The sequence below is a fragment of the Colius striatus genome, chromosome 8, assembly GCF_028858725.1.
Source record: "Colius striatus isolate bColStr4 chromosome 8, bColStr4.1.hap1, whole genome shotgun sequence".
Classification (NCBI taxonomy): domain Eukaryota; kingdom Metazoa; phylum Chordata; class Aves; order Coliiformes; family Coliidae; genus Colius; species Colius striatus.
In genome coordinates, this window is record NC_084766.1 from 3,173,299 (window position 1) to 3,198,804 (window position 25,506).

The 25,506-nt window shown below is 40.9% G+C and overlaps 1 protein-coding gene across 3 annotated transcripts in view; it reads left to right on the plus strand.

Moving 5' to 3' along the window:
- LRMDA (leucine rich melanocyte differentiation associated) overlaps positions 1-25,506 on the plus strand; it is a 666,943-nt gene that overhangs the window by 33,823 nt on the left and 607,614 nt on the right. Inside the window, exons 1-2 of one of the 3 annotated variants that reach the window (XM_062001282.1) lie at positions 12,306-12,392; positions 16,567-16,667. In XM_062001282.1, the coding sequence (XP_061857266.1) occupies positions 12,363-12,392; positions 16,567-16,667 (131 nt within the window). In that variant the 5' untranslated portion in view covers positions 12,306-12,362. Of the gene's footprint in view, positions 1-12,305; positions 12,393-16,566; positions 16,668-25,506 lie in introns of those variants that run through there. The other 2 variants (XM_062001285.1, XM_062001283.1) reach the window with 2 other exon arrangements.

Consider the following 25,506-nt stretch of genomic DNA (forward strand, 5'->3'; position numbering starts at 1 on the left):
CTATCCTCAGTGTAACTAGCTGTAAAATTGGGATATTAATGCCTAATTGAGATGGGTATAGTAGGGCTTAATTGATTATTATATGTAAAATGTCACGAAATTTGCAGGTGAATGACACTTTAGAAATGTTAGGTACGACTTACTTTATATTTTAAAATAACCAGTATAAATAACACTAAGAACTGATCATTATGAGCAATTTTTACAAACACATTTACTGATAATCTTTCCACTGAAAGACAAATGATAATACTGTACAGTGAATAAAATTTAGAACAGTAGAAGGAGAAGGGAATTAATATGCCTTTCCATTCACTAGAAGGAGAACACTAATAACACTTCCTTGTAGATAAAACTGTGAGAATTTTATTTTCAATATATGAGTTTATGGGCCTGTATGATGAAAATAGATCCAGGAGGCACTGGGCTGAACATAGAATCTCTGAAATCTTTCAGTGGACTTGTCAAGTCTTCTTTTTACTCTCCCGTTGATTTGTTGATGAATGTTTTTGGTCTTTGCTTTTGTGCTTAAATAGAAGAGCTTTTAATTAGTGCTATAAAACAGACACCCTCAAACTTTCCGGGTGACAAAAGATTTTCAGACCTGTGGTTATCTTCTAATTAGAACTTTCTAATTGTGACAGTGTGGACAGTTCTGTAGCCTCATTAACAGATGTTGGGGTTTTTTTTGGTGATGAAAAATTAACAGTAGGGAAGAAATGAATTTAATATCTTGCTATTCTCTCATAGGATTTAACATATGCAATAAGCACAAATACTCTCCATGCTGCTGCATCTTTAAGGTTATTTCACCAGAGTTTTTCATTCTTCACTTCATGAGAAGTTTGATGCTTTTTTTCCACACCCCCCCCCCCCTTTTTTTGAAGTCATACTTGTACTAAATGTAACGTAAAGAAAGAAGAAATAGTATCCAAGTTAGCCATTAGGTCCAAAGTGGTCAGGATTTTCCAGGAGAGGCTCCACTTGCTGTAGATTCAGGCTTCTGCATGTGAAACTGCATTTTGAGATGACATGGCTTCAGCAATGTATCTGAGGCACCAGTGAGGCAGAAGGCTAGGTGAAATCTTTCCAGGCTGTTGCTGTGGCTTGAGCCTGGCTGAGTGGCACATGCCCAGCAAAGCTGTTCTATCACTCCTTCTCTTAAGCTGGACAGGGGACAGAAAACATAACAAAAAGGTCATGGGTTGAGGCAAGGACAGGACGATCCCTCAGCAATTACCATCACAGGCAAAACAGACTTGACTTTGGGAAATTGGTTGAATTTATTGCCTATCACAAAAGACATGGGTAATGAGAAATAAAGCCAAAATCTTAAAACACCTTCACCCCACCCCTCCCTTCTTCATGGGTCTCTACTTTCTCCTCCTCTTGGTGGCACAGGCAGTGGGGTTGTGGTCACTTCATCACAAATTGCCTCTGGTGCTCCTTCTTCTCAGGATCTCCTCACACTTGCCCTGCTCCAGCCCGGGGTCTGTCCCATGGAAGACAGTCCCCCATGAACTTGTCCATGTAGGTCCTTCCCACATGCTGCTGTCGTTCACAAACTGCTCCAGTGTGAGGTCCCCACAGGATCACAAGTCCTGACAGCAAACTTGATCCAGCACGGGCTCCTCTCTGTCCACAGATTCCCAGATCCCACCAGGAGCTGCTCCTGCATGGGCTTCCCTTGGGACTGCAGCTTCCTTCAGGCATCCATCTGCTCCAGCATGGAATCCTCCCCAGGCTGCAGGTGGGTGTCTGCTCCTCCATTAACCTCCATGGCTGAGGGGGCAGGACCTTCCTCACCACGGGCTTCACAGGCTGCAGGGAAATCTCTGCTCTGGTGCCTGGAGCACCTCCTCCCATCCTTCCTCGCTGATCTTGGTAGGGCAGAGGAGTTGTTACTCTCACATATTTTCACTCCTCTCTTGTGCTGCAGTTTGTAGCTGTGGTAACTTTTTCCCCCTTCACAAATATGTCAGTCCCTGAGGTGTTAACTCCATCGCTAATTGGCTGGGCCTTGGTCAGCTGTGGGTCCATCTCAGAGCCAACTGGCACTGGCCCTATCAGATACAGGGGAAGCTTCTGGCAGCTTCTCACAGGAGCCACCCCTGTAGCCCCTCCAGCTACCAAAACTTGCCCACACAAACCCCACTACAGCTGTGTATCAGCATTTGAACCAAAGTGCACATTCTCAAAGGAAGAAAACGAACCTTTAGTCCCTAAAAAAGCTTAGTGAATTATCAGTAAATGTTTTAATAGGAGGTCAATGAATTGACAGAAGGTTTAACAAGCCAACAGACTCTGCTTTACGACCATCAACACTGCCACTGCACAACCTTTATCTTCAACACATGGTTCTCAGGCTGTGAAACTTTGCAGCTTCTTTTGCTTACCGGTTAGTAACGCTTTGAAAACTATTTACAAACAGAACTTTCTTCTAAAGTACAGCCTAATGGTTGTTTCTTTTTCTTCTTGTTTTAGTAGGGAAGTCTAAGACAGCTGACAAACTGGGAAAAAATGCTAGAAACTTGGCTGGCTAATCTGGATATTTCTATCCTTTCATCCTGAGAATTAACTGTGCATATTTCTCAACAGTTTTGAGCTGAGAATAAAGTAGGTTTTGTTGGTTCCTGCCAGTTCTCTAAGAGCTCAATTTGCAAAGCTGTGTTTTATTCCTCTGTCCTGTAGTCCTGATCCATGATCATATTTGTTATGACAGCTTCCTTTTCGCTGGGTTCTGTCACATAAATCGAGTTACTCCACCAAAAATAAACACAGGGGTTTTTTCTCAGAGAGAGAGAGGAAAACAATTAATCTGCAAAAGTTTCATGAATAATAATATTTTAAACTTCCTGAACCTCTTTCTCTTTAGCTTGGTCTGAAGTGGTTTGTAATATTGCTGTGACTGAATTTTAAAAACACTGCACCATTAGTGACTTGATCTCTTTTAGCCTTCACTTTCGATTACAGAATTCACCCAGCCTTGTCTTAACAAGGAACAGAATCTTCACTTAGTGACCCAAACAGTAGTCTAACTCACTACATGATCATGTGAACTATTAATTCACTCAGATACACCAGTATAACCATTACTGGAAAGAAATCCCAAACCAGAACCCCATGGTGGTTTTTGGTTTTGTCAGATCAATGGTACTGAAATATGTCACACTGAAGGCTCCATGTTGGTGTGACTCATGCTATCCTAGTTCTGATCTGGAGACAGTGCCAGGGAAAGTTTGAAGTGGGTTTAGTCTCTATGACCATTCATTGCCCTCTTTTTTTTTTGGCAAATATACCAGCTCTGGTATCTGTTTCTATTCTGATTTTGTAATGTGGGGATCTTTCAACTGGAGCAGAAATAGTTTGTTCCTAATTAGTCATATATGTTATCCAACACCATCAGCTGATAGTAGCTTTACTAGTCTGTTTGGGATTCCAGCAAGAAGCTTAAGCTTGGAAAGCTTTATGTCATATTGTTGATAGTCCATCTTCATTTTTACTTGAGAGCAGTAATTATTAATCTGAAGCTCCAAATTGTTCTCTTGTGACTGTGGAAAAGGTCCCCAGTGTAATGGCTAAATGTCAGCACATTTTTGGCTACTTTTATGTGTAAAAAGTCAAAGTTGGATTCCAGAATTAAGACAATTTCCTTAAGCTTAGAATTGGTCTGTCTCTAATAATCTCTGCAGTATAAACAGGAAGTCTCTTTGGTTTTAGTCTGCTATTTCTTTTGTGTTTCTCACCAAAAGAAGGCTTATCAAAACATTTTTTCTTTTTGTTATTTGGACAGATGTCTTGGAGACTAAGACTTAATGTACAACTCACAGAGTACTGCTCTGTTCTCAATGAATGAAGCATTGCACTGGCTCAGCTTCTTTCCTTCTTTTCACTTTCCCACTTAGGTGGTGAGAAGGGTCTGGAAGAACAGGTTTTTGGAAAGAAGGAGTGGGATAGTGTTTGGAAAGTTGTAATGAACCTAATCCTAATATCACAACACTGCTTGACCCACAAGTTGGAACTTTTTCTCTGTGTTTCCCATTCACAGTAATGCCATTTTATTTTAAAGAGTGGTTCCTGCAGAAAATACCTTACCGCAGCTCCACGGGGCTCCTTTGTTCTTCCACTAACTTAACACATGATTTTCTAGTTCTTGAACAACTGAACTTTGTGTGATTGAATTGTGCTAGGTACGGGACCAGAGAACTTGAACCAAAAATGTCTCAGAGAACCAGCAGGTACTGTAGAATCTGCAGGCTACAATTAAACACTCTTTTTGCTTCAACTTGCCTAGGAAAGGGAATTATTCATTGCAGGATTTGATGGCTATCTAAGTCTATTTGCATGCAAGGAGAATGGAAGAGAGGAGTAAAACACTAGGGTCACCAGCACAAAGGTTAAAGAAAATTCAGCACCTTGCTTTCCCATGCATTTTCTCTCATTTTAAAGAAGTGTAAAAACCTGTTCTTTGTAGTTGTCAGATTTATGTGTATGTCTCTATGTTAATTGACAATATATTGCTTGCTGGAAACCGTACCTCTGTAACTTTCAGCATTCAGCTCTTCCCTCTTGCATCATGTGTGTGCATGTTCTTTTCCTAGGAATGTCTCCAGATGATGCAGAATTAATGCTAGCTGAGCTATATTTATCCCTCCTCGCCCAGAAGGATGGGTGGATGAAAGTTGTGAGTTATGGGAAAAGCTGCTGTTTAACAAACTGCAGAGGATGGTGGCTTTTGTTTGAGCTCTGCTCTTTCATAGCCATCCAAATTGTTAGCAACTTCCATACATTTCTGTGGGAATCTTTGGTGCTGAAAAAGTATAATGAGAAATAGCAACTGTCTCTAGAATTGAACAATAGAGAACTAAAACTTTTGCTCCTTAAAGTTCAGAAGTTATTCCATATTGAAGTGCACTATGATGACTTCTGATTGGACTGGATAGCTATTTACTGCTCTCTTTCCAACAGTGGCATCATACATCTGTTATCTATGTGGAAGGCTGTGGTTTTCCCTTTGCTGGTATAACCAGCTCAAAGATGTAAGATTAAAAAAACCAGGGCCATTAGAAACAGGGAAGGAACCTGTTTGCTAATGCCAGGGATTCCCACACCTTGCCTTGAACTCCTTCCTCATGACATAATCTTCTGCCAGGGTAAAGACATATCTGTCTTTAGGGGTGTAGGGTCTTGGGCATAGCACCCTTCCCAACATGTGTTTTCAATAGTATATGCCTAGATATAGTTAGACTCCTCTTATTATGCAGTGTTGTTGTCAAAATAAGATGCAAGTTGTGCCTGCTTGGATTATTCAGGTAAGTACAGTTCCTTCTGAAAAAAAAAAAGCCAAGCCAAACCAAACCAAACCAAACTAACAACCCACCTCTGGCTCATCCAGTGTTTCAGTTCTACAGTGAACTGCAAAGATAGCTAGAACAAGAGAGATCAGCTCAGCTACAAGCTCCTCTGGCCCCTACAGCCGCTTCCTTTGTTGTTTGATTTCTGTATTCAAACACGTTCTGCAATAGTTTAGTTTTGTTGTTGTGTGACATTTGCTTCTCCAGACATGGTGACAGAGACCTGGAACAAGAAAATACTTTGCTGAACTTCTAAAACCTCAAGTCTGCTGCATTCTTATGAGCCAGCAATCATTGATGCACAAAGATGTACAGTTGCTTCAGTATTGCAATTTACTTTCCCGTGATAATGCAGCCAGCCAACCTGAAAGTCACCTGTACGTAATGGGTTGCAGGGAAGTGCAGCACTTCAGGTTGGTTGTGAGTCAGTCATTTTAGGCTTTGAACAAAATAATCTCTGTCTATGGGTGCAACATATAATTAGAGGAGAAGCAGCAGTAACAGCTTCCATACGAAGATTACTGAATTCTTTCAAATTAAGAAATTCTTACGGTCTTTTATTAAGTGTTCTGCCCTTCATGTTAAGCAACAGGCCTTTGAAACTTGTCAGGAGGATAATCCTGGCATCTTTTTTGCTGGCTTTATGACAAAAAAAAAATACATGAATTATAAGGTATTAAAAATATCATTTCTTGTCTTTGGGTTTGTGCTAAATGTTGAGTTTTGGCAACGTGTCAAAATCCAGCAATAATCTACAGAGCTTGTGGATGTCCCATGTCAGCATCTTTCTCTGCATGCTATAGTCTGGAGGTGGGAAACAGAGAAATCACAATCACCCTTCAGCTTAGAATATCCCTTCACCAATATTGTCCACTGGGAGCAAAGAAATGATGCCTCTGCACTTGCTTCTTGACTGGAAATAATAATTTCTATGATACAATACCTACTGTGCATTCACACTGAATAGAACAAACCAAGACAGAGTATTGTCTCAGGGTATCAGCTTAAGTCTTGGGAGGCATAGGTTCAGTTCCCTGGCTGACTACAGATAATGAATACGAGTTTTTATACAAATAAATTTGCCTTTCTGTGCCTCAGTTGTTTTTCTGTAGGATAGGAAGAAGAGGACTTTTGCTGCTTTCCTGGCATAGGGTGAGAATAAACACCAGCAGAAATGCTGGGTGCTCTGGTGAGATGGTTCATTGAAGAACTTAAGTGATAATTGGCCTAGTTCAGTTAAATTTACTTAAGTCAGTTCATTCTATAGTCTAAAGGAAACAGACTCCCATATATTAAGGAAAAACCTACAAAACCAGCCCTGTACTGTAACATATCTCATGAGAAAGCAGAGTTAAATTGCACAATTAATTGTTGCTCTGTCCTAGTTGTCGAGCGCGTCACTTATTAAATGTAATTCTGGCCTAATAGCTGTAGTGTGCTATATAATGTAACGCAGGGGCTTTTTAATTGTTTTTGGGCCATACCAAGGTAGACTAAACTGTCATTAACTTCAGTTCTGAAGCCAGAGATTACTGGGTAAAAAAGTAAATCAGGAAAGTTGCTCTTTTTTTTTGCCTTCTGTCATCAAAGCTTTTAGGTTGTTCTGGTTTTTGAAAACTCTTAGCTTATAGGATATTGCATTATAAAGCCCATACAAAAACTCACCTTAAAAGAATGCTGACAAGGTTACAAAGTGATCCAAAGACATCAGGAAATGCCGAAGTTCAAGGTGCCTTTGCAATAAAACAGTGAGCGAGCTTATGTCAGAGCTGCCTTCATTCACAATCACCACATAGCCTCACTGTGCTCGTACCACACTGCTGCCATATAATAGGAAAATAAGATTTAAATATGTCCCAGAGGTGGTTTTAGACATAATTCTGCTTTTCTCGGGAACAGGGGAGGAATTAAAGGGTCAATATGCAAGAGTTTTTCTTAGGAAATATGTCAATTTGAATCCTCTGCATCTGTGTTGCAGGAAAGGATAGAAATGCAGAAACTCCAGATGAAAATAAAAATATTAGCCCACTTTTCTCTGGTAGGAGTCCCCACGAGACTGGAAAAATGTACATCAAGGCCATTAGTTAACAGCAGGAAATCCAAAGCAAACTAGGTACTGCATGGGCCCGCAGTAGTGTGGGAGAACTGGCTTTTCACTGTCTGCTTTTCTGGACAAATGTTTTCTGCAGAGTTTCAAACACACAGTGTGGGCATACACTTCTGACAAAAAAAAATATGACTCTAGTGTTATATTAATATGGCAGCAGGAAAAAAAAATGAGAGAATTTGGATGATCTTACCCTCGAGTTTTATAGCACTGTATCGCACCGTCATACTAACATAGCTCCTGCCTGGACACGTTCCTGTGTGACCTGAGCTAGGGTGGACCTGCTTCATCAGGGGGTTGGACTGGATGATTTCTAAAGGTCCCTTCCAAACCCCACCATTCTGGGATTCTATGATTCCATGATTCTATAGTTTGAGAATCGAGTGCAGATGCACAACTTGCTTTTCAGATCCCTTTAACCTGTTTATCATTGGCAGATAAATGCCTTTGTAAGTGGGAATATAAGAAATACATTGGAGACAGGAGAAGAAAAACCTAGTTTCCAGAAGTTCAGCTTAGGAATGGCAAACATCATCATCATTACTGCATTTTTTTCCCCCTTGTTGTTGTCAGTAACATACTTAGCTCTATTTTGTCTTCTTTCCATCATGTTTATTTGTTTTTCCCCTGTGTGTTTCACAGCAGAGAGTGCTAGTGATGCTATTTCCTCAGAAACCTCTGAAATTACTAGTTTGGACACTAAACATTGCCTTTAACTGTTTGCCATTAAAAACAGGTGTAAGGGAGGCTACATATGGATAGAACGTTACTCTGGGCCAGTCTCTCTCAGCCAAATTGATTCTGTTTGTACTAAACAGCATGTATTGCTGTGGATACTTATCAACAAGTATTTTGAGACGCTTTCATGGTGAGCTTCAGTAAAAAGAGTTGTGTGTGGGGCAAACTCTGAGCCAAATTTTCTGATGGTCAAGTTGGAAAAATTCTGTGACTTGACTGGGAGATGTTTTTTGCTTCAGCAAAGTCAGTTTATTCAAGCACACCAATCTGTCAGGAGAATTTGTCTGTGTTTTTAGGAAGACAATATGTCATTGTTTGACTTACTCTGAAATGTTGAGAGGATTGTGTTCACACACATGCAGACACACACGCAGGGCGTGCTGTGAGCTGGGAAACAGCTAACTTTGATCAACTCTGAAATACTTTCACAACTTTCAGTTACTAAAACATTCAGGATTGCTACTTTTTCCTCTTATAAACTGTCAGTGTACTTTTAAGTTAAGAAAACACTCATATGCATAGGTTTTGTGTAAAATGATAGAATTCATTTGATGCTTGCTGCTGTGCAAATTTTACTGGCATACAGCAGCTAATTATTTTAACTAGTTGGTCAAGGAGACTTCATAATTGTAGCTGTGTTATCCATTTTAGGCTAACAACTGCTAAAATGACTTAAAGCTCTGTTATTATGTGAAGAACTTATTAAAAAAGGGATAGATTTGCTGTGTGTCTACCCTGGTCCCAACATATTGCTTCCCAGTTGTTTGGAGTCTGGTTTACAGGTGTTATTACAAGTATATTTATTTTCCAGTGAATGAGTCTGCTCAACTTGTGATATATATATGTATACACACTGAGTATATTAGTAACTCATTTATTGTAGCTATTCCCCCCCCCTTAATTTGACTTTATCTGTATGACTCACATATCAAGCAGTTTTGGCAATATTTGTTAAAAATCTAAGGAAATGGTATTTGAATGGCCTGTAGAGAATTGCTTCCTTGTGCTTGTAATTGTGCAGTGAAACTCATAGTTTAAATAAACAAGTCAATTTTATTTCTTGTGTATACATACAGTGTAAAAAAAAAGAGACATTTTGAAGTTTGGTTAAGCCCCACTGTCATATAAATCATTTCAACCTGCACAAAGAATCTTCACAAAACTTTCGGCTTCTAAGCAACCATCACCAAAAATACATTCTGTGAGCACAAACTGAGTCCTCTGAAGCTTTACTGATGTAGGCAGCTCTATCAAAGCTAAAGAAAACATTCACTTGAATCAGGCTGTGTGGGGCCAGGGCTCAAGAAGGTAGTGTTTTTGGGATGCTCAGAAGAGTAAAAATGTATATGGTGAGGTGAAAAACATTCTTTGGGATGCTCAGAAGAGTAAAAATATATACGGTGAGGTGAAAAACATTCTAAACCCAGTCATCTAGGATCTGCAGTATAAAGTGATGCTGATGATCAGCAGGCTCAAACGCTCAAAAAGCCCTCCTGTATTTATATAGCACCGTGATGTATTTTAGCTCCGTAATAACAGGAGGCACAAAGTAATGAGCGAGTTGACTCATGTGTTTGAAATCTGAGCCAGTGTTGTAACTTTGTTACAATTTCCGATTAGATGTTACAAAATAACTGCTTCGGTGGGAGGCAGTTGCCTGCCAGCTCTCATTCCCTTCTGCACATTACGAGCAGGTAGGTGATGGGCGCTTTAGAAATTAAGGACTAAAGCAGAGACTCTGACACACAAGACGAGGTTTGAGAGATTCGCCGAACCTCCCGTGGGAAACTGCCAGCTGAATTAGGATTTTCAAGGTGTAAGTTTTCAAAGTGTGAGGAAGCATCATAAGACAGGCATCTCTCCATTCCTCAAGTTGTAGCCAGTTTTGTTCTTCGCTCCCCGTACAGTGTAACAGGCCCATTTCGTCGCTGCATTCAGCGACATTCCCTGTCAGTTCCACACCGTGGGATTTGGATCTATTAGTTTATCCATGGCACATAATAATCTAGTCCATGCCTCTGCGAGAAAACAACGAACTGGTTTCAAACGAATGATTATAAGCCAGATGCACTTAAAACAGTTTGCCACCTCCTTAAGTTGTTTTAGTCATTTACAAAATTCAGCTCAACTGATTGAAGTGATGATAAAGTCAATTTCAGTCACCCAGTTTAAGGAGCTGCACCTGCAACTTTTCCCTCTAGACAAGGTCTTGCCTGGTAAGTAGGAGGATCAATGGCAGGTTAATGCAATTGGCAATGTAAGAAGCTGGAAAAAAAACCCAGACTTCTTGTTATTTGTTTGTGCTGTTTTGTAAACCGTTCAGGCAGCAATGCTTTTTCTTTGTGGATTTCTCTAAAGTGACAGCTAACACTCTACTAAAATTAATACTAATAACATAGACAATGATGTACTAAACTGTTTTCAATATAGTTCTTCCAGGAGTGCAGCATCGAGCTGAATTTGCTCCATTAAGACAAATGCAGCTAACTGTAGCTGTGGGTCGCTTCGTGCCCTGAGCCGTCTGCAGTTGCTCTGATGGGAACCTCATGCTTGGAACTAAGGGAGAGATAAAAAGAGGGAGATACAGAAAGAGGAGAATGTATTGCTTTGTTTAAATTTACAGTTCACATAGGACTTGTTTTCCTTGGCATGTGTTATTTGCTATATAATCTAATAAATAAATAAAGGCACTGATTGTTTGAAGCATGCTGAGAGATGAGCTGAACGAGCAAGTATGCCTTGATGGAAAACTCTTACTTAGAGAAACAGAACTTTTATTCATCAGTGTAGGATCAGCTTATTTGCTGTGGATGAAGCATTTGATTCTTCTCTGCCTGACACGATACAAGGAAAACGAGATCCGTGCAAAGCAACAGAGCTATTTGTTCATTGACTGTGGTTTGGTTTTTCTACATGTTGGCCCATTTCTTTTTTTTAAGGCATTAAAATAAGGGGGAGGAAAAAGCTGTAGAAAATGGTATTTTGCCTTGGCTCTTTGCTCTGCTGCCTATCTAGTGCCCAGTGTAAAAAGAGGACTGGCTCTCTACACTCTGTGTAGTGCCACAACTGTACTGAGAAGTTTTTCTGTTGATGTCAAGAGGGAGAACAGCAACTACAGTGTTAGTTTCTGCTCTGTTGCCAAACAAACTGTAGCAAGAGGTTTGCAGGGTAGAACATGTATCCTGAAACTGACTTCCCCTCACAGCATGTGCCTCTGCTTCCAGCAAGGGTGAATTATGCTATATTGGCAAATAAAGGGGGAAAAAAGGGCAAGGTTTTTAAAGGTCCTTAGGCAGCTGAAGAGGTAGGTGGATGACTAATAGGATCTAGGATCCAAACCTGGGAAACTTAAGTATCTTTAAAAGTCTCACCAAAAAATTAGTAGAGAAAAGCTTTAATTTCCCTCCTCTGCCTAACCAGTGAAAGTCTAGCACCTTGAAGTTGGTTTAATTAGCAAAGTCTCATGCCCTGGAAGGACTGGTTTGACAGGTGTTTCTGATAATTGCAAAGGTATTCCCATTTTCCTCACAAATCACCCTATGCACTAGAGACAAAAATTATCACTATGGGGACGTGGACCTCCCCTATACATAGCGTGGGGTTATTTCTGCAAGTGTTGCTTTACCAGTGACATAACATCCCTTCCAACGCAGGTTGTGCTTTATAGCATGAATTAATGGCGTGCTCGGTCTGTGGCAAGGCAGCCCAGATGATCCTCCAAGTCATCTAGCACCTGCGGGGAATGGAATCCAAGCCCTAATTCCCCTGCCCCGTCACACCTGTCAGCTCTTTCTGTAATTTCTCCCACGACTGATGTCACCTGAAGTGCGGTCCCAGTGTAGAAAGGTGGAGGCTGGACTGTCTTTGGAGGCAAAGTATCGCCTCGGGGCGCGGAGCGGCTGCCGGACAGAGGCGGCTGTGGCGGCGAGGCGGTGTTGCCGGGACGCCCGCGGCACGGCCTCGGGGGTCCTGGCCCTGGGGGCGGCCCCGAGCAGCGGCCGGAGCCCGCGGTGCCGCCGCAGGTGCCGGCGGGAGCCCCGCGCGGCCGCCGCCCCCGCCCGCGGCCCGGCCGCGCTTCCGCCCGCGTCAGCTGACTGCGGCGAGGAACCGGCGCGGCCCCGGCGCGGCTCCCGGCCCGCGGCAGCGCGTCCGCCCGCGCAGCCATGGCGGGGGTCGTGGTGAGCGGAGCCCAGGTAAGTGTCGGCGTGCGGCGGCTGGCGGGGCGCGGGCTGCCGCGGCCCCACGTGTTGGGGCCATCCCGCCCCGGCCGGCGCGTCCCCGCCCCCGCGCTGGCGGCGGCTGCCCGAGCTCCGCTCCGGTCCAGGCTCGCTCCTGCGGGGCTGGTCCCGGCCGGGGCAGGTTCCCACGGTGGGGTCGCTTTTAGGTTCCCGCCGTACGCGGGCGCCGCGGGACGCCGCTCCGGGGCCGCCGCAGCGACAGAGCCCTCGGAGCGCTCCCTGCCCCCGCCGGCGGAGGCGGTGCGGCGGCGGGGAAGGCGGGGCGGCCCCGGGACGTGCGCCTGTGCGCTGTTCCCGCTCGGTCTCAGCGGATAGATAACGGAGCGGTGGGGGAGAGGAGGGATGATTGCTTTTGGTGCTGCTGTGGCCCGCACAAACGCAGCACGCGAGTTCCTGAAGTCGTGCGGTGGGAGCTGTTAGAGCCATACGGTTCTCTTCCAGACAACGTCTGCAGCTGATGGTCGAGCCCCGCGTGGGGTCCGGTGGCCCGGAGAGCGGGTCCAGTCCCACACCGGACCCCTGGTCGCTCTCGGATGCTGTGGCTTGAGTAGGCGTCAGGAATACGGAGAAAGACTGAAATATGCTAAGTGTTGTTCCTGCTGAAATTAACCAGGGTGTAGGTTTCGTTTTGGTTAAATAGGGAAGTTGGAAAGCAAACTAGATCCTACTTTTTCCTGTGCCTTATTTGGCTACTGAAAACTTTTCTGGCTAAAGTTGATGTCATTACTGTTCAACTCAAATATATATATATATATATATATATATATATATATATATATGTATGTTCTCCACTAAAAGAAGAAACGAAACTTGCCTTCCTTTGCAGTATGCTTTGCCATTCAACCAGCGTGCTGCCCATCTAATTGCTTCTTTAGTTTGGTGGCTATTACTATGTGGAGCTCATGTAAATGTGTGTGATAGGGAGGCAGCTGGCTAATTTTGCATCTGCTGCAGGAATCAGTTCCCGTGGTCTCTGTGGCGCACTGTGGCACTGAGTAATGTGCTGCCGCCTTCTCTTGAGCATGCCTTGAGCCCCTTCAAGTAAAGAATGTTCTTAATCTGGCTATGTGCCTACCATACAGTCGTCTAACAGCATAGGGTGAAATGCAATGCTCAGCTGACTGGAAATGTTCTCTGACTGTAATTCCCTTTGGAATGCCAATGGAGGGGAATATGCAGTGTTGAGAGCTCATACATGAGCTATTTGGTGATGTTACTTTATGGGTTACTAAGATTGCAGTATCATAGTAAAATGATTGCTAAGATTAAATGGTAATATCCTCTGAAATTAAAGCAGAAAAGAGGTGAAAGTGCTATTTGCTGTTAAGTTCTGTGTAAATATCTTGTGAAGGTGTATTTTTTCCTGAATTACACACAGTATGTTAAAAAGTTTGCAAGAGTGTCTGAGCTGTCCATAGCTTATCTGGTGCTGAGATCTGTGGGAAACTTTCTGAACTTCTCAGTGATATATTGAACAGGGCACCAATAAATATGAATGATTGACTGTGACCAACCTGTATTATATTTGAGCTGGAGAATTAGGCTATGGAAACATTCAAGTCCCGTTTTTAATCCCACGTGATATTTTGTGACCGGTATAGAAGAAATCTGCTGTTTCTGCTGTGCCTTGTGCCCAAAGAGCTGAGGAGTCTTGGGAAAAGTATACTTGCTCACATCTCTGTGATGACAGATATGTACTTGAGAGCATGAAATGTTATTCTTCTCTTGTTTGGACTACTGAAGTCTCATATCAGCATTGTTCAGGGATTAACAAGCATAAGAGTTGTTAAAAAAGAGTTTGTATTGTCCTGCTGGCAGTTGCTGCTGTACTTACAGTGAAGAGAGTACTTGGGCATCCAAAACAAGTTTGTGGGGATGTAGAGACCTGAAGTTGAATGCACTTTGTGTATTTTGTGGAAAAATAAATCTATCTATTTGTTTTGAGCTGAAAAAGGTGCTTGTGAGTGAGCTAGAGTGGCCTTGGTGGAAGTAAAATCCCTTTTATAAGGCCTCAGCATTGAGATGTCATGGCAACCACGTTTCATCTGCAAATACACCTGGGAATAATCTGTTTGTTCCAGTTGTGCAAATATATTTGTATAACAGTCCAAAGGCTGAAGCTTTGCAACATTTTATGTATTTTGCCTCCTATATGCTCCAAAACACATTTGTATGAACTCTTTTCTTCAGCTTGAGTTCTTGTGGAGTTAGAACATTTATGGCCAGGTAAGTTCCTGAAGCAGTGGGCATGCAGGTCAGAGACCTGCTCCTTCTCCAGCACTCCTCTGTGGATGAAAAGCGAAGTGGTGGTCAGTGCTCTTGCTGAGTTTGCAGTTGCTGAAGATGGTCTTGTGATCATAGTGTTAATGGGCACTGTATTTTAGTCATTCTATTTCAATATTGATCTAAATGGTTCATCTGCTGTTAATACAGCATTTTCCCAAGAATCTGCAAGCGTTAGTTTAAGGAAATGTACTGTTCATACATGCATACCTGCATGTATGTTTTAAAGTGCATCGTGCTTGTATTGCATGAAAACTGGAGGGGGATCCTTCCATATTTAATTCAATACATTCTGCAAAATGGTTTCTGTGAAGTCCAAACCATTAGAATGCCAAGCACCCAAAACAGTTCCTTTTTTCCATCTATTTGCTGAAGTCACGTGTGTGTCTGGTAGCAGAATTTGTTGCGAGAGCAACTATGGTTTAAGAAGGGGAAGAACTTTTTAAACCAAGCTTCAAGCTACCTGTTTTCTTCTCATAAAAATTATTTCACTGCTGTCAGCTTTATCTGTGGAAGTTATTGAACAAAATGAATTAAATGGGATGCAATATAGTATTATCAGATGGCAATCGTTTATAAAGCCGAAGAGAGCGGAGTGACTCGCAGAAGTACAAGCTGTAAGTCTGTTCTGCAGAGGAGTCTCTATTTTAGCAGAAAATGAAATGTAATCCAAGTTTGGCTGACTTTTTTTTCATGTTTTTAATCTGACAACTTTTAGACCAAGGAGAGATGCTCTTGAAATTGACTTTCTATTAAATAGTCAGATAATAGCTCTGTCTTACAGATAGTGGGCTAACACAGCGTTGGAATCTCCTTACCTAGCAAGGTGCCATGTAAGGACAACTGAAATTTCTTTAGCACAAAATCTGAAACATCAGTGTTTATACTGATATATTTGGAGACTGAGCCAATATAGATGCTTAGAATTAAGGACAGTAGGTTTGCCAGACTTTGTGGGATTTCTTTGAAGAAATGAAGACAAAGACTTGTCAGACAATACAGCAGACAGAATATAAAAAGTTCAGCTGGTTTATTGTTTGTGTTTGGTTTTTTTTTGCTGGAGATGCTATCACTCTTTTCCTCCTGGCTTAAAAAATCCCCCTGAAAAACAGTGTAAAAAAAATCTGAGCAGGCTGTATTTTTGCTACCACTGCTACTTCTAATCTTTGTTAAATGTGAGTTGGATGGGCTGATATAAACAAGAGGAGAGATGGTCGCAAGTATTTTGTGTATGAGAAGTGTGATCTTAACAGATGTTGAAGCCCAAAATCTTTCCAGCACAACTGTTTGGAAAAAAAAGCTGCATGCTTGGCTTTTTTGGATCTTGAGCAGCCCTCTTGCTCTGTCCTTGGCATATCACTGGGGGTAATGATCACCTCAAGTCCAGGTCATGAGAATGGATTGATGTTACATTGCCTAGGTGTTTCTGGACCAAACTTCACAAAGTGATCTTTTGGTCTGTTGTGTATTGAGAGACAAATTCAAAAGTCTTTTGAATGGCTTCTGATCTTTCCAAAAGGTTTCTTTAGGTGTGTATCAGAATGGTAAGTTAAGGTTTGATTAAAGTGTTAACAGTGGAACAGAAAAAATGCAATGTATGGTCAAATTGTATTTACCTGAAAAGAGACAACATGTTGTACCTAAGACTATAGATATAATAAATATTAAGATGATTGTATCAGTAGGAAAATGAGATTGTGGTAGATTCTATAGCAGTAAAGTGGCTTAAAGCTGTCATGAATATTTACTGTATTATGTGTTGTCATTGGATGAGCAAGACACAATCTAGACAGGAAGATAAATAACCCACTTATGAAATGTTTCCTTTTTTGCTTCCAATCCTCAGGTGTCCTACATTAGTCAAGACTGTGAAGAAATTCCAGAATTCCTAGGAAGAAAATATGGACATATGGCAAAAAGGCTAGATCTTAGCTTCAACTTGTTAAGGTATGTGGCAACACAGAGATTTTTCAGGGCAGTGTGGGACACCAACTCTAAAAATACAATGTTTAACTCTCTTTCAAAGCAGAAACATGCATGTAAGTCAGGTACATTTAGTTGTTATCAAGTGGGTGACACTGTTTTGTAGCCAATGTTTGTCTCCTTTTCTTGCATACTTGGAACACAAATAACCAGGTGAGTCTAGAACTTTCTTGTGTTAGCATAAATGATGCCCAGCAAGAAGCCCTTACAGTTCTCTGCTCAAAATGGAAAATAAGCATCATGATTGGAAGAAGTAAAGAATGGGATCCAAATACAGGTAAGTGTGTGCTTCTTGATCCTCTTCTTTATTTGTAAGAGCTCTGGATTTTAGCATAAATGGTTTGCAATGCTCAGATGGTGTGTGTTTTGTTGTATGATTTTTATTTTTGGGCAACTGTGTAGATAGGTGCTAAAACTAAATGCAGTTAGAATTTATAAACACATTCCAATCATTTTAATACATGGATTGATTTAGGATTCTGTAGTATTCACATTAGTTATTACTGTGTCCTTTTCCATTTAATCCTTGTGAGAGAGCCTGGTGAAGTTCAGCAGTGGATCTTTCAGACTGGCAGCTTTAGGCAAGTAGGGAGAAAGGAATGGGATGTAGTTCTCTTCAAGAAAAAGCAGTTCTTCAGTGGTAAGGTTGGACTTTTTTGAGTATTCCTTTTATTGAGGGGAAGCTTAGAGTGTGCTTGTGAGGAGCAAGACAAATAAAAGTAGTGTGCTGGTCCCTTGTTCTCCTAGAGGGAACAACTACTGGTCTCTTACTTAACACTCAAATGTTTTCCTGAGCCGCTGTCAACTCTGAAAGAGTGATTCCTACATGCAAGAGATAGCGGAGGCACTAAACAGTCTGTGGATTGTTACTGTCTTATACTTCTGGCTGGTGACTATGTACTTAGGAAAATTGTAACCAGAAGAGACAGTTTTGCTGGAGGAGGGGATTGAATGAGCATTTTGTCATGAAGAGAATTCAAGTTTGGCATTTGTATTAAGATTTAAAATGTCAACAAGAAGACTGCTTCTTCTTTACACCTCTGGAGGTACCACCTCTGGGGAAAACAAGAAGTGTCTTTCCCTCATTTAACACATGGTTTGAAGAACAGTTCCTCTAAGTTTGTTCTGTGTCATGGACTAAAAGATTAATAGTCAATCTAGATATAAAATGCCACTTGAAAATTGCAAGTCATTAGTTCATATTTTCATGGAAAGCTTAATTCTTTTTCCAAATCTGTGTTTTCTTCCCTTCTCTTCCCCCTACCCAAAACACTACCACTCAGCCTGTTTTTCATTTGGTTTTATTGTGGTCTGGGGGCGGGAAAAAAGGTGTGTTAAAATCTTTTGTGGGGAAACATGAGAAGAAGTGCTAGTTTTTGGGGCTGCTGCAATCAGCTTTTGATGTAGGATGGCTTGCTGTTGCAAAGCTGTAAAAATATTCTAAGGCCAGAAAACAGATTTGGGGAAAGGGTGTTCATTTTTATTGGTTTTGTGAGGGGGGATTTTTTCTTCTTTAGCTTAGAGAAGCTAATACTAAATGTGATGAGAGGAGCAGTTTGCTTATTTGAGCTGTGGTAGATATACTGAGCATATAGAAACGTAGAAGGAGGTATTTATTAAACAGTAGCAGTTCAAACTAGTCTGTAGTCAAACTGTGCCTGCATATTATAGAGAGAGTTGGATAAGATGCAGAATAACTCTCACAGCCTTAAATGAATATCGAAGAGATGTCTTGGGCAACTGCTGAAGCAAGTGTAAATGTAATCATTGCCATCATCTTTAAACAAATATTATTGCTTGCAAAATCAGATCATGCTGTAATATAGTGATGAGTGTTATGATTTTTGTCATAAAAGAGGAAAATCTGGTGTGTACTTAAAAGCATGTTCCTTGAAACCAGCAAGGTACGGTGCTGCTGGATTGCCTTCTGCTTACGTCTCTGGCAGACAGGAGTCCTTCACTCCCAGACCACAGCAGTCCACTTGTGAATGATTTCTTCTTGTGCCTTTCCCCTTACAGGTTTTGTTTAAATAGTTTCTAATGTTTTTTGTGTCTGTTTGGGAGTAATGGTGGATGGGGAAGAAGATGGAACCAAACTCTTGTCAGATGCACAGCGAAAGGGTGAGAGGCGGTCCTCACTGGTTACAGAACAAGAAATTCCAACTGTTTGTAAGGAAAGGCTTCATGATAAGAAAGGTTGAGTGGAAGAGATGGCCAGAGGGCCTGTGTAATCTCCTTCCAGGGTGATATTCAAAGTGCAACTAGTCAAAACCCCAAGCAATGTAATCTGACTTTGAAGTCACTGTGTTTTGAGCAGGTGATAGGACTAGATGACCTCTAGATGCCCCTTCTGACCTAAGTGATGCTACGATTCTACAGCTTTATTGCTGTGGTCATCTTCAAATGGCCTGAGTTGTAACAGCTCTTTTGGTTTGATATTGGTAGCAATTTCAGCTATTTTAGAGATGAACAATTTATACCATGTGTTTTCAATAAGGCATGTTTCAGGAGCAGAGATATTTTGCTTTGAAAATCTACTCCTGAGTCTCTCATGGCAACTGTATTTGATAGCTTTCACTGATCATACACTACTGTAAAGGCCACTATTTTGTTTCATAATATGTGCAAAGCATCCCCCAGTTCCCATTTAAAGAAAGCATAGAGTATGGAAAGGAAAATCACTGATGTGCTAGCATTAGTGTGACTGGGAGACTTTACTGAAAAGGATTTCAAGAGGGAATGAGAAACTGTTAAGTTAAATATTTCATTGAAAAAAAAAGATAAGGGAAGAAAGGAGTAAATAAATAGGAAGGATGCAACGTAGGCAGGGAGTAGGGAACTGCCTGAAGTCTAAAGATTCTTTTTTGTGGATGCAGTTTGCAGAGAAGAAACCCCAGCTGTTCAAAGGTTCTGCTGTTTGTCCCAGATAACTTTTTCTTTTTAGGTGCCAAATTTCTCCCTTCACATTAAATGCTAAATGTGTTCCAGTGTTTGAATAACAGATGCAGGTGTATTTGTACAAACAGGTGCCATGCTTTTATAAATGACATCCACAATTTTATTTCAGAGAGAAACCCATCTTCTGGTTTTGTCCTCAGTAGTTTTAAACATGCGAGTTGTTGGTTTCCTTTTTCTTACAGAGAGTTCTTCTGGGTGGAAACTACGGGGCGAAAGGGAGAGTGAATCTTTAATCTTGGCCAATGAGGGAGGATTAATCCAATAATTGTGCTCATGGAGTTACAGATATCTTTCCCCTCTCTCTAGGGTCCAGATTATTTCTGCCAGAAGCATGAATAATTTGCACAGTGTGTGCTTGTGCATATTTTACACTGTCCGATTAAGAGGGCGTATGTATGAAAACATCCCCTTGAACTTTAATCCTAGTCTGGAATGTTCCTCCATGACTTTTGTGAGGCTGAGGCTTTGTAATATCCTCTCTGTGGATTAGAGATTGTTTCTTTCTCTCTTCTGCCTACTGTTTTCTTACTGGGGGGAACATGCATGTGGCAACTTGTAACTGGGCTTCAGTTTTACAGGGCTTGTTCCCCCTTGTGAGTTGAATATGTGAAAGAGAGGCTTTATTTTTTTCCTTGCCACCTTCCCAGCCTGTGCAGCAAGGAGACATGCAGAACATGATGAACAACAAAAGAGAGCTGGAAGTAAAACCCAGAATTCAAAACAAAGCGTGACATATATTTTTCAAAGCCTTTAGACTGATCTTTGTAGCATTTTAAAATGTTGAGGAAAATGCACTATTGTTAAAACTTTTTGAAGGTTTTATTTATAAGGTAGAAAAATATTTTCACCATAATTGGGTAACTCTTAATAGTAGCAATTGCATATTTATCAGTGTGAGGGGCTGTTATTAATGTAGCTGTCATGCACAAACACATTTCTGCATTAAATCCATTTAGTATGTGCATTATTCGGTCTAGAATGTCACCAGGACATCAAAGCCCCCTTAGGCATAAGAGCACAGTGCCCTGCTGTGGCTGCAGAAAGGGCTTGATCAATAAATGTAACATGTTAATGCAGAGCAAATAGAATAAAAGATTTCTTTGACAAGACATGAAAAATCACCTTGTGGCAGCTGGCATGGTGATGCCATTTCAGCGGAGACACTAGCAAAGTTGATCTGACAAGTAAAGAGGAGAGATGATGGTTATAAGGTGCTTTTGTTTCAAACTTCTTTCTTGACCTGTCAGGTTTTGAAGGAGCCTGAATGGCCCTTTTTTGTCATGTGAAAATTGTAGTCTTAGGCAGTTATGAAGCAGTTATCTCTTCTCAAATTGTGAATGCTGCTGTTTAATTGATTCACTTAGCATTTGAAACTGTCACGCATTAATAATTGCTAAATCCTGTAGATACTGCTCCAGTGTGTCATGCTTAAATGTGTAGTTATCAGAAAATTAATATCCTTAATGAACCGATGCTTTCAAACTAGCATTGCATGAAATCTCTTTTGCCCTTTCATTTGCTGAAGGTGTATCAGGCACTTGTGAGAGAAACCCCTCCCGACGGTTGACTCCCTGGTTCCAGCTAGTTATTTATTTATTTATTTGATGCCCGACAAATGCCAGCTTTGCTTTGGGTACATAGTGTGCTCAATGACAGTAAATATAGTAATTATGCTGGAGTTAGTAATTAACATAATTACAGTCAATTACCACAAATACAGTGCAGAGCTAAATAAATGAAGGCGAGAAATTAGCAAGCTAATTGATTTACCTTGCTTGCTGCTTTTTTGCCTTGCACCCAGCAGTTGCAGATTTTCTGCAGGAGGAAAGAGTGTTGTTTACAAATAGTTGATTGTGTTTTGAAATGATTCTGTCTTGTGGCTCTCCCTCCCGTTTCTTTTGCGCTGAGGTGAAAAGGATTGTGATGTGGGGTGACGGTTAGAAAGAGAAAGGAGCCGCTGTTCTGTCCTCACTGGACTCTTCGAAGGAAAATGTATGTGCTTGCATTAATTTTAGATGCTCTTTACAGTATTGAAGAGGGAAAAAAAAAGAAGCCACAGTTCTTTACAAACAAAACACGTTGTGACAGAAATTTTGGTCGTGTCTTTTAATCCCCTTAGATGTGGCCTGAATTATCTAAGTGACATCTATCTGTCCGTTTATTGACGTTAGGGAGAGATGCGCGGCACTGGAGAGCTAAAGAAAGAATTCAAATTGTTCAAGTAATCCGAGGGTTTTGAAGCAATATGCCCTTGTTCAGCCATCAGTTTCAATAATTTAGAACCATTGGACCAGTGGAGATGCATAGTATCATAACATTTGTGCACATTGTAATTGCCTGTTTTGTTTCAAGATGATTTATTGTGTGTTGTCTGAAATAAGTGTATTGGAGCTACGCAGTTAATCTGTTTCAGTCTCCTTGGTTTTTTGTTTTCTTTCAAGTGTGACCACAGTGTGAAAAGAGAATGAATATGTTTAAGTACTGAAGATTTCCTATTGCTCATTTAAAAAAGAAAGATGTTTAGTAGTAGAGGTTTGAAAACAGTGGTTTGCAAATGTTTGTAAGTTTTATGCTTGAAATAGTTCACTGTTTCAAGGTAAATGGAATTGTATGTAGAGACTTCAACAAAAAGATAGCGTTTTCTGCAGCTAAGCAATCTGAAACATACACCTTCTTGCTAATTTTCCCTTACTGTTGCAGCAATGTACCAAGTTCAAATGAGTAGATTTGTAGTTTAAGGTGAGTACAGGCTTTACCTTTAAGAGCTGTCCCACAGTCAGCATAAGATTCTGGTTTCTTTTGTATAATGTTGAAATGTTATGAATGTCTGAAAAGAAATGGACACAAACACTACTAAGGGTGGTCATTCCTTAGGAACGATTTGGTTGGAAATCAATTTGCCAAGTGAAATATTTATATGCAAGGAATCATTTAAATTATTTACCATTTACAGATGTAATAGTCTTTCAGATGAAGACTTACATGTTTATTAATCACTGTGGACTACCTAGACATAATTATCTTATTAAAATAACTATGAAATAGCCTTATCCTACGAGGTGGACTGAACACAAGTGTGATGATGGATTCACTTTCTGCATTGGTAATACCTAGGGAGTTGTATAAGGTAAGGTTTTATAGATGTGTGTCTGTTGTAACAATGGAAGGAGAGTGTTATCAGTAACAAAAAGGATTTTAGACTTCAAATATTAATTATACTTTTGGTAATTGTTAATCAAAACTAAATCTAGTCCTTGCTCTCTTTTTCCCCTCCTTTTCCCTCCTGCCATGCCTCCCCCTTTAGAAAAGTGGCATTTCAACAGGAACCAGATGTGATCTGGGTAATGTATAAGGAAACCTTTTTTTCTTCCCACTTTGAATAATATTAATTCAATACTATTAAGATCTGCCTTGTCTCACACACAATGGCCATAGAATCATAGAACCCCCTGTGTTCTGTTGTCTTGTCAATTTGCCGTGTGACTACAGAGTATTTGCCGCTACCGAGTATATCTGTGTGTGCTTTTGTGACTTTGTGCATTTACTTGCTGTGTCTTATTTGCAGTCATTTGTTTGTTGTTGATATGAAGGGGACCAGTGAGTGACTGATTTTAAAAATATCAAGTAATGGCTTATGGTAGGTATTTAAATACTCACTGATCTCAGAATACAGTGCCAAGGATGTAAGTTGGGTTTTTTTGATGGACAAGTTATTTTTTCCAAACTAGGTAATATGTAAGGGCTGACTTGGAGTATAAATTGTTGCATTTCAGTCTTGTACTGGTGGCTGTTTTCTTCCCCAGTCCCAACAGCTTCTCTTTTTGTCCACTGATCCTTGTTTGACTTTTTATGGCCACATAGTCACTAACGGACTGTGAAAACACTGCAGTACATACACTTCTGACCCCCAGTGCTGGCCATTATGTATTGATTTACTCTATCTGACAGATCAGAACATAAGACTTTGTGTTCTGCTTTTCTCAAGAAGGCATAACATGGTGGAGGCAGCTGTCTTGAGAGTGTGTCACGTGGCAGAATTGGTCAAAAGCTTGTTACCTGAACCTTTGGCAAAGGGGGAGGGTCAGTGTATGCTCATACTGTAGAGTGGAGGATTCTTGGGAGGATTACTAGAGCTGTTAAATCTGGTAAAAATGTTAAACATACTGCACAGTTTGACATTGAGTTAAATAAGGTGTTGAGCATGAACTGTTGCAACCTTAAATATATCTGGTGAGTATTGCTGTGATGGATGCCAAAGCTGTTTCTTTGGTGACACCCGTCTCCAAGGGGCTGTTGCAATCACAAGGAAAGTGAAATCTGTACCCTGGAACAAGGTGAGTAACAAACTCCATGGTCTTGACCAGGTATCAGATGTTATATTAAGCATCCATCAACTCAAGGCAGTTGGTAAGACCTTTTGACTGAGGTGGGGCATTTCCCATTGAACAGATGTTTGCATCGCATTTGTTTTCATTGTGTTTGAGCAAGGAGTGAACTGCTTTCTCTTGATGTGGTTTCCTCAGTCAGATTGAGCTGGTTGGTTTTTTTGAGCACTGTGGGAGGCTAAATTTAGGCAATCTGCACTTGTACCTGGAGGCCTTAATTCACTGGTGCAGTCAATCCAGATCCTGTCGTGAGACCTGTAATCAGTCTTTAATAAAAATGAGGTTTTGGTTTGAAATCCTTTCTGAATGACAGGAATCTGTGTCAGATTGAGAGGAAATCAGTTAATAAATGGAAAGCTACCGCAATCTATGAGAGGTATTGGCATTTGGAGGAGAAATAGTTTGATGTGCTTGTTTCACCTTTCAAAGACTGTCAATAGATTGCAAATAATGTCTCAGTGACTTCTGCATAGCCTCTGCATTTTAAGATGGAGAACTACTTATTTTAGAGTATTGTGGGTTAAAGGAAAGGCATGATGAAGAACATGTTGTCTGTATAGTAATCAGATGGACCCTTCTTGCTTTCTGACTTCTCTAATCTCTCTTACTCTAAAACAGTATTTCTTCATCACTGCTATTGTGAACCAAGAGCGAAGGACTGCACAAATAACTGTTGTCTGAGGACAAGGAGCTTGACCAAAGGGAAGAGCCTGCATTATCCCTGGAGCTATTGTCTCTGTCTTTTCCTCTCTTTTGTTGAAAGGTATCTTCTTCTCTTAATGTAATGCACAAGATTCCCGGCATCTAGTTGCAAATGTGAAGAATTTGGCTAGTTTTGCTTACCAATCGCTAAGTAAAAAGGATCTCTGTCCTCTAGCACTCAACAAACCTGCTGAGTGGTCATGGTGCAAGTAGGTAGTTGGCATTTGGCAGGTAAAGTCCTTACAAAGCTTCTGATATTCACTCTGTGTTTCTTGTATGTGTGGGTTTTGCCATTTTTGAGATCTTGTGTTTTACCTAAATTATCTTTGGATAAACTATCTTGGAGATGGTTTTTCAGTTTGAAAGGACAATCCCAAACCCTTAGCTTATGCAAGTGTGAAGAATGAGTAGCATAAAAGTGCAAAAGGGCCGTGCATTTTTCTCAGGCTCAGGAGCCAGCGTGTCAAACCAGACACGCTATACAATAATTATACTGTCTTTAAGGTCATAGTTAATGCAGTGTTAGAGCTCAGTTGCAGGCTTTACCCGTGAACTGATGCTGGCAATCATGGGCAGGTTTATTATTTTAATTTCTGTTTTTGCTTTGGTTTTTTTCTGCTCTTTATTGTTGTCTGTGCTTGCCTGAGTAAGTTGCTCAATGGTAGAGCTGGAAGATCATTTCCTTTCTCTGTATTTTCTTCTCCATTTTTAACTCAGTTTGCCCATGGAGTCCATAAGTGCTAGCAGTGAATGCGCTT